This window comes from Myotis brandtii, unplaced genomic scaffold, assembly GCF_000412655.1.
Source record: "Myotis brandtii unplaced genomic scaffold, ASM41265v1 scaffold334, whole genome shotgun sequence".
Classification (NCBI taxonomy): Eukaryota; Metazoa; Chordata; class Mammalia; order Chiroptera; family Vespertilionidae; genus Myotis; species Myotis brandtii.
In genome coordinates, this window is record NW_005362885.1 from 805,216 (window position 1) to 814,099 (window position 8,884).

Genomic DNA, 8,884 nt, shown 5'->3' on the forward strand with positions numbered 1-8,884 from the left:
GCCCGCTCTGGGCTGTCCTCGCCCCGGAGCTGCTGGAGGCCGGGCTCTGGCGCAAACACCTGCTGTTGCCGTTCAGCACGTGTCGATGGCCTGCGTGCACCTGGCCTCCAAGATCGAGGAGGCTCCGCGGCGGATCCGGGATGTCATGAACGTCTTCCACCGCCTCCGGCAGCTGCGGGAGAAGAAGTGAGTCGCACCTGCCCTGCCTGCCCGCCTCCCCCTCGCGGTCGTAAGGGACACGTTCCTGAAGCAGAGTCCAGGGTGTGGGGTGTTTGCTGTGGATCCTCACCCGAGGGTAGTTCCCTTTGGTTTTTAGAGAGAGGGAGAGAGCGAGCGATGTGAGAGAGACACATCGATGGTTGCCTCCTGCATGCCCTGGGTCAGGGATGCAACTGAGGTCCGTGCCCTTGACGGGGATCGAACCCGGGACCCTTGGTCTGCAGGCCGATGCTCTATCCACTCCGCCAAGCTGGCTAGGGCCAGGGTGTGAGGTTTTTAGACGCATGGCCAGAAGGGGGCCTGTGCTCGGGGGTCCCCAACACGCTGTGGAATGTGTTTAGGGACCGCGGTGCGGAGGGCACTGCGCCTCCAGGTTGCTGGGTGGGTTTCCTGAAGCTGATGGAAGTCCTTAGGGAACCAGCCCGGCTTCTAAAGGTTGAGCCTGGGCCTGTGGATCAGGAGGTCACGGCTGGATCCCCATCTGGGCACTTGCCTGGGTTGTGGGCTCCACCCCAGTAGGGAGCGTGCAGAAGGCAGCCAGTCGTCACCACTGATGTTTCTGTCGCTCTCTGTCTCCCTTCCTCTCTCTGAAATCGATAAAATGTATTTACGAAGCAATAGTAATAAAGGTTGTGCTTCCTTTGGCTCATTCGTCCTCAACACAGGCCCCTGTCCCTGCAGCCAGAGAGCACGGGTCCCGGTGCGGGGAGGTCTGAGCCCCTGGCCGCGCTGTGGGCACGGGAGGCTGCTGAGGAGGTTAGCGCTGGAGCTGTAGGAACACCTTGTGGTTGAAGGACATGAACTTGCCGTGTCTGTTCTGGGTGTTTACAGTAGATTCTCACTTTGGGGGGGGGGGGGGGGCTAGCCAAAGGATTTGAAAGCGTTCGTTTTGTTTGACGCACTCTCTGCTGTGCTGTCTTCGTAGGAAACCTGCGCCGCTCCTGCTGGATCAGGAGTATGTTAACTTGAAGAATCAGATCATAAAGGCAGAGAGACGAGTTCTCAAGGAGCTGGGTTTCTGCGTCCACGTGAAGCACCCGCACAAGGTGGGTCTGGGCCCCGGGGCTGCCGGGGTCACTGCTCCTTTCCCTCCGAGACCGAAACTCCGAGGACGAGTGAATGTGTCCCTGCTGGGCTTTCCGTTTTGTCCATCATCTGAAAGTGCTCCTTACCCTTAGCCTCTCGTGTTACCTGCTCATCTTAGGTGTTTCTAAGAGCTTTGGGAGTGGCCTTTTATGTTTGGTCTTTCAGAAATAGTGATGAAGTTGTAAAAATGGCACCTGTCCGTCTACCTTTTTCTTTTTCAACAATTTTTTTTGGTCCTCACTTGATATGCTTTTGCTTAAAAAAAAATGATTTTAGTGAGAGAGAGAGAAATATTGACTGCTTGCCTCCCGTATGTGCCCCAGCTGGCGATCAGGAACCTGCCGCCTTTTGGTACGGAGGACAACCTTCCACCAACTGAGCCACCTGGCCAGGTCTCAACAGCTAATTTTGTAACGTTGCTTTAGTAATGGCTTCATCTCCTCTTTTTTTTTTTTAATATATTGATTATTTACAGAGAGGAAGGGGGGGGGATAGACAGTTAGAAACATCGATCAGAGAGAAACATCGATCAGCTGCCTCCTGCACACTCCCCACTGGGGGTGTGCCCGCAACCAAGGTACATGCCCTTGACCAGAATCGAACCCGGGACCCTTGAGTCCGCAGGCCGACGCTCTATCCACTGAGCCAAACCAGTCAGGGCTCATCTCCTCTTATAATAGCCGTTTTGCGGGGAGTGTTAGCTGAGGAGCGTGGCTACTGTAGGATATTCTGGTTCCTTCTTTGTTCCACTCAAACACAAAACTGTTTTGTTGTTGTTTATTTTGATACTGATTTTAGGGGGGGGGGGGAGTGAGAGAATGGATCTGTTGCTCCACTTACTTACGCATTATTGGTTGCTGCTTGTGTGTGCCCTGAAACCCCTGCCTTTGGGTATTGGGACAATGCTCTAACCAACTGAGCTACCCAGCCAGGGCCCAAAGCTTGTTTCATTTTATTATTATTATTTTTTAAAAACATATTTTTTTTGCTTTCAGAGATTAAGGGAGAGAGGAGAGAGAGATAGAAACATCAATGATGAGAATCATTGATCAGCTGCCTCCTGCACACCCCCTACTGGGGATCGAGCCTGCTACCTGGGCATGTGCTCTTGACATGAATTGATCCCGGGACCTTCGTTCTGCAGGCCGACGCTCTATCCACTGAGCCAAACCAGCTAGGGCCCAAAGCTTGTTTTAAAAAATACTGCTATTTGCATCTTTTTCATCCCCTTTTTATTGGTGGACTTCCTCATACTCTCTTTTTTATTTGACTTTCTGGCATTAATTCAAAATCTCAGTCAATTACCATAGATTTAAGAGCTTTTCTTCATTTGCTGGAAGTATTTTCAGACCGTGTTTTGTGTAAGTTGGTGATGGGGTACAGAGCTGTTGAGGGCAGGCTGATGTCACGGGTGAAAACGTGTGAATAACAAGGCCTTCCCTGTGGGTGCAGGTTGGGCCTTGTGCTTTCTTGCTGCCTGGTGCAAAGGCAGGGAGATGTCAGCAAAAAGCCCTCCAGCTGAGCTGTCCACAGGGCGTGACCAGGAGCCCCCCTGGGATCTAGCATGAGACTTATTGCTGCTGGGCGCCCTCAAGATCTGAGATCTGGATTCCAAGGTTCTTGGTAATAACTGCCTGACCCGTATCTTCCAGATAATCGTTATGTACCTTCAGGTGTTAGAGTGTGAGCGTAACCAACACCTGGTCCAGACCTCATGGTGAGTTGATTTTCCTTGTTTTATGCGACCAGCGGGGCAGGCAGGAGTATGTGGATTTAAGGCACTTGGGCAGTGGGTAGTCGGTCCCGTGGCGTGGCTGTGGGCTGGAGTTGTCCGAGTGCCCAGTGTTCCTGCCATGTAAATCCAACCAGCCTCCCCAATGTCAGGCACTGGTGTGACGGTAAGGAGGCCCCCGAGAGCAGTCGGTAGGCTTCCGTGGGGGCTGTAGACGGCACCTGGGATCTTCCCCACGGGCGCGGGCATAGCCTTAGTCCTGTATCTGCTGTGAAATTGCTCCCGGCTGTCTCAACTAAAGGATCCTATGGGCGAAGGGGGTGTAAAGTTTATGTACAATTCTGGGGACTGGTTTTAATGCATATGTTAGAAATGAAGCCTGAAGTCACAGGGTAGTGCTGGGAGTTTTGTGAGTTTTTCCCACGGAGTTAGGTCTATAAGGGTCATATTTTGCTGCCTGAATTGTCTGGTGCTGTGCTGTGTCCAAGAGAACCTGTTTTGACTTTTCTTTTCTGTACTCTTTCAATCAAAGGGGAGCCTCTGAGGGTAAGTGACTAAGACTTCTCCTCTGCTGTCCAAGCGCTTCGGTGCAGGGACAGCGGCCGTCCTCAGCCACTCCGGGCAGGCTCCGCCGAAGGCTGGCCTAGATGGCGGTGTGCTCACGATAGTCTAGTGCTGGCCGACGCTGCTGTGGTTCTGATGGTTGCGCTTCTTGTTAACCCTCTGTCGTGCTTTGGTAATTGTATTGATTAGACTTGATAACTGTCTTGACTTGAATTTTGTCCCTTTAAAACTGCTGTACCTACCTGTGCACTAAAGATGCAATACCTGTCTTTGAGAAGAATCTATGGAAAGCTGTAAGAATTGGCTGATGGGAACTGGGACTTGGGTATGGGATTATGGCATCATTTCTGCAGGTTCTAGGGCTGCCCTTTTCAGCAGCTGCGTAAAGGTAATGCATCTTTAGGTGACCCCACGGGCACTTTATATTGTAACATTTCAAATGTAGCAATCAGCTTAAGTATATGTTTGAGGGATTTGTTTTGTTTTTAGGACTTAAAAGTTAATAGATTAATATTATCATCACTATTTGAGTATTGAAAATGTTTTATTAAGACCAGAAAACTTCTCGATGGTTATGTGTATAAAATGTTTGAACTGTTCATTTGCAATGCTCTGGTTCCGGGTCTTGGTGCCCTCACACTTGTTCTCGGTCACCTCCTGGTGCCGCCAGTCGGCATGTGCAGAGCTTGAGAAACCGTGGAGTGGATTTGTCTGTCACCTTCTCCAGGGCTTGGGAGCAGCGATACCGGGTGGGGGTGGGGCTGGGGGGAACATCAGTCAAATCACAGCGGGATTTGGCTCGCCTGTGGGTGCAGCTCGACTCAGGCTTGTCATCTTGGGGTATGTTGGGAGCAGTGACTGTGTGACTGTTCAACTGTTTTCTCATGGAATTAATCCTTGTGTGTGCAATATTATAAAGTTTCATATGAGGTCAGATTTTGCTCTGTTAAATCTTAGAAAATACATACGAAAGAAAATGTTAAATGTAGCCAATTTTAAAATGTTACCTTTTAAAAATGCAAGTTATTTTTGTATTTCTCTGTTTTCTATGATAAAGTTTTTTAATGTACTGATTATGGTGAAATTGTAGTATTTTGATGCTCTTGTCTGATTTTATGAATATTCATTTTAAGACTCCTTGTTGAAATGGGACAGTTTGGAAATGGTTCTTGGATAAGCCTGAGAAGAGGACTGCCCTCGGGGCACTGAGCCCTCCTCGGCACGCTGTTCCCATGCTCCCAGGGCGAGGCTCCCTTTCCCAGCGGACTCCCTCGTGGAAGAAGGAGGGCCAGGCTGTGGACACCTTTTGAAGGAAGAGGAACGCAAGAGGACGGCTTGTCTCAGAAAAGCCTGGTGGCTCCGTGCTCGGCAGTCCATTGAGTTTGCATGTTTCTCTGCACTACGGATTCTGAGCGCTTAGATTTCTTTAACCAAGTACTTTCTCACCCCTGTTTTCTTTCTGAGGCATTGTGCTTTGCATGAGAGCAGGCCAAAGTTGAGAGGGAAAAGTAAAGTTAAAGTTGGTTCTCTTTCATAGCAACACCGATTGACATTCAGCCAGCTTAAACATTTTTTTGCCAACAATTTCCCCATCTAACTGTCCTGTGTTCAGAAAAAGCAGTTAGAACGTTTTTCCCTGAACTCAGGAGTCGCAGGACTGTATCTCCGGTCCTAGCAGTAGGCTCCTTAGAGGAGCAGTGGCCTCCCTAGATAAGGCCGATGGGTGTCCTGGGTTGCCGGGGTGTTGCAATTCTTCCTACACTTGGTTTCAGGAATTACATGAATGACAGCCTTCGCACAGACGTGTTTGTGAGGTTCCAGCCCGAGAGCATCGCCTGTGCCTGCATTTACCTTGCAGCCCGGACACTGGAGGTCAGTGCTGCGCCCCCAGGCCCTGTCTCCAGCCTCCAGAACACTGAGATGTCGGGTTCAGGTTGTGCTTGTGGGTGGGATGAGAAGTCGCCTCGTGGTGACCAGCAGGGTGGCTTTCACTGCACTGAGCACCTTGTTGGAGTGAGGACAAGCATAACCGGTAGCATTTGTTTTCAGATTCCTCTGCCCAATCGTCCCCATTGGTTTCTTTTGTTTGGAGCAACTGAAGAAGAGATTCAAGAAATCTGCTTAAAGATCCTGCAGCTTTACACTCGGAAGAAGGTGGTTCTGTGTGTGTTTTTCATGTAACATACATGTTTGTGTGTGACTAGAAGCACCTGTTTCTGAACGGGTGGATCTTGGCTCTTCCAGGTTGACCTGACACACCTGGAAAGTGAGGTGGAAAAGAGGAAGCACGCCATGGACGAGGCAAAGGCGCAAGCCAGGGGCCTGCTGCCCGGCAGCACCCCTGCCCTGGACAGCACCTCAGGGTTCTCGCCTGCCCCGAAGCCCGGTGAGTCTGCTTCCTCCAGGGCGACCCTCCTTCCTGCAGACGTGTCTGAGCCCCGCAGGCACCGGGTCTGCCACGGGCACCTGGTGACCTTGGAGATGAGACAGGACTCCTCAAGGGATTGGCTCTCTCCTCGGTTTCTTGTCATTGCAAGGGCTGTGGACGGGCTTTCCAAAACGCTTTTGTTTACCCAGCCGACCCAGGTGTAGAGATCGGGAGCCCTACACTATGTTGTCAGGCCCTAGAGTTAGCATGACACCTTTCCCAGTCCCTGTGGGAAGCTGAGCCAGGCAGGCCGCCCTTCTGCATCTCTCCGGTGCATGTTCAGGTCCCGAGTCCCAGGCTGGGAGCAGGAAGTTACCGTTAGCATGTGTCTCCATGAGTTCCGTAGAGGTGGCGTTACATTGCTCTGCTCACCTGTTTTGTAACCGTGGTTTTCTGAATGTCAGGTCTTAACTTCTTGTACTTGGTTCTAGCGGAATCTCCCAAAGAAGGTAAAGGGAACAAGGCTTCCCCACTCTCCGTGAAGACTACCAAGAAGAAACCAGAGGGCGTGAAGAAAGCCAAGGCGGACAGCCCTGTGAACGGGTGAGTGCCTGAGTGCCCCAGTGGCTGTGGGGGTTGGCGGAGCGCAGGTCTCTAACTGCTGCTCCCTATTCTCAGGTTGCCGAAGGGGCGAGGCAGTCAGAGTCGGAGCGGGAGCCGGGAGCAGAGCTACTCGAGGTCCCCATCGCGATCCGCTTCTCCTAAGAGGAGGTGTGTGCCTGAGGGGCCTGCATCTGGCGGGTGGGCGTTTTTCCCAGGGTGCGGAGGTGAGGTGTTTGGGGTACTTGGTCATCGCTTGGTGCTGCTGTTCTTCACAGGAAAAGCGACAGCGGCTCGACTACTGGGGGGTCCAAGTCCCAAAGCCGTTCGCGGAGCCGGAGTGACTCACCCCCGAGACAAGCGCACCGAGGCGCTCCCTACAAAGGCTCCAAGGTGAGGAGCTATCGCAAGTCCAAGGACTGCAAGTACCCCACCCAGAAGCCACACAAGTCTCGGAGCCGGAGCTCTTCCCGCTCTCGAAGCCGCTCACGGGAGCGGGCAGATAATTCTGGAAAGTACAAGAAGAAAAGTCATTACTATAGAGATCAGCGACGGGAGCGTTCGAGGTCTTATGAGCGAACAGGCCACCGCTACGAGCGGGACCACCCCGGACACAGCCGGCATCGGAGGTGAGGCCTGGGGTCCGAGAGCTGCCCTTCCACCCTCGGCGTGGCTGACTGTGGCTCAACTCTCTCTGTAAATGGTTGGTGACTCTGGACCTGGTGATGAATTTGGAGATGGAATCGAGAGGATGGCACTGTGCCCTGCAGGTTGGCCTGGGCGAGGTGCACGCGGTCCTGGTGCAGGGCCCGTCTCGGCCGCAGCCCTGCGGCACAGGCTGCCGAGGAGGTAGTGCACATGCCGGTGGTGTGGATCGGTGCTAACGACAGGCTGTCTTCACTCCCATGCCGACACTCAATTACGTTAAACCAACGAGATGACTTTTAGGACCTTTGCCTATATTAGGTTGTACTTATGTACATATCTTGCAGTATTTCACAATGAGAAAATGGCCTTAATAGCCCCTATTCTCTATCCACGTTGTAAATAAACATGTGTTTAATACAAGTTAAAGCTATATATGAGAACTCAGAACTTGAATTCTGTCAGCCTAAAACTTGTGTAGAGAATTCTGATTTTTAAAATGTGAAGGTATTTAGATCTGTGTTGAAAGTCGTATATTTTTATCTGCGATGCTGAGTGCTGGCCACCAGCTCCTAAATAGAGGTTTCCTATATATGCATTTTATGTGGTTGAATAAACACAATTCTCTCTACTCAGGATATTTGGACGTTAAAGGATTTGTAGTTTGTCCTGCTTGTTACTGCGCCCAGCCCGCAGCGCCCGTTCTCGTGGTGTCTGCTGCCGCCTCTGATCTCATTAAAGCTGTTTTATATCAAGCTCCTGTGGCTGCTCTGTCAGAGGCTGGGGGCCTCAGCGGTCTGCCTGTTCTACAAAGGCTGCTCCCTGTGGGCAAGGGAAGGTGGGAGGAGTCCAGAAACAGCCTGCAGCCGAGGCCCATGGTCTGACCATTTGGAGCATCACCCCTGGCCGTGTCCCCGAGTGGGTGGCAGGCAGGTGGACAGGTAGTGGCCCAGGGGAGCAGGATGGACCTTGCTGTTTCCCAGTCGGTGGGCGGAGGCTCGAGGGCTGTTGGGCTGTCGTGTGCCCGGTTTGGGCTCTCCCCAGAACAGCGCCCCTAACAGGTGGGAGGGCACTGGTGCCATGGGGCCAAGGAGATGTCATGGTCAGCGCCTAGGTTCCAGGGGGTGCTCTTTATGACCAAATCATAGAAGCCCGGATACTGCAGCTGAGGTGGGCTGGCTACACGTTCACAGACCTTCCTGCTCGGGCAGCCCCTCTGGACGGGAGGGCACGGCGCCATCCTGTGGCCTCAGTGGAGAGCCGGGCCTGGAGCCTGTGGTTTCGGCCGCCCTCCCTCGGGTGGATGCAGCACTCGTTGCTTAATGAGGTTGGGGCCTGAGATGGCTGTTTGGACTCGCTGGTGGAGCCACCAACGGGCACTGCACCCTTCTCCCCGGCACCCCTGCCGGTCCTTCCAGCCCAGGCCAGAGCGAGAAGGGGTCGCGGGGCCCTGGAAGCCCCCACCCTGAGAAGCAACCGGCTCAGCCAAACCCAGTCCTCGCCGGAGGCTCTTTTGGGTTTTGGACAAAAACTGAAGTTTCTGATTTCTCTTTCCACAGGCACAGTTGGGAGTTCGCTTTTAAAAAGGAAAGGAACTCCACCTCTGCAAGGCGCGGGCCTCCGCACTGGCGGGGAGAGGAGGCAGCTACGCCAAGGGGCTGGGGCGGGGC

The 8,884-nt window shown here is 52.7% G+C and overlaps 2 protein-coding genes across 2 annotated transcripts in view; both read left to right on the plus strand.

Moving 5' to 3' along the window:
• Positions 1-4: 4 nt before the first annotated feature.
• CCNL2 (cyclin L2) lies at positions 5-7,969 on the plus strand (the record flags this gene model as incomplete). The annotated part of the gene is made up of 9 exons (XM_005871320.2): positions 5-186; positions 1,145-1,265; positions 2,958-3,022; positions 5,374-5,473; positions 5,651-5,755; positions 5,846-5,987; positions 6,461-6,572; positions 6,648-6,740; positions 6,848-7,969. Coding segments are annotated over 9 exons (1,275 nt in total), but the record flags the coding sequence as incomplete, so codon positions are not given.
• The window catches only part of AURKAIP1 (aurora kinase A interacting protein 1), a 4,967-nt gene continuing 2,343 nt past the window's right edge, over positions 6,261-8,884 (plus strand). Inside the window, exon 1 of the mRNA XM_005871294.2 lies at positions 6,261-6,280. The gene's annotated coding sequence lies outside the window, so the exon portion shown is untranslated. The remainder of the gene's footprint in view (positions 6,281-8,884) is intronic.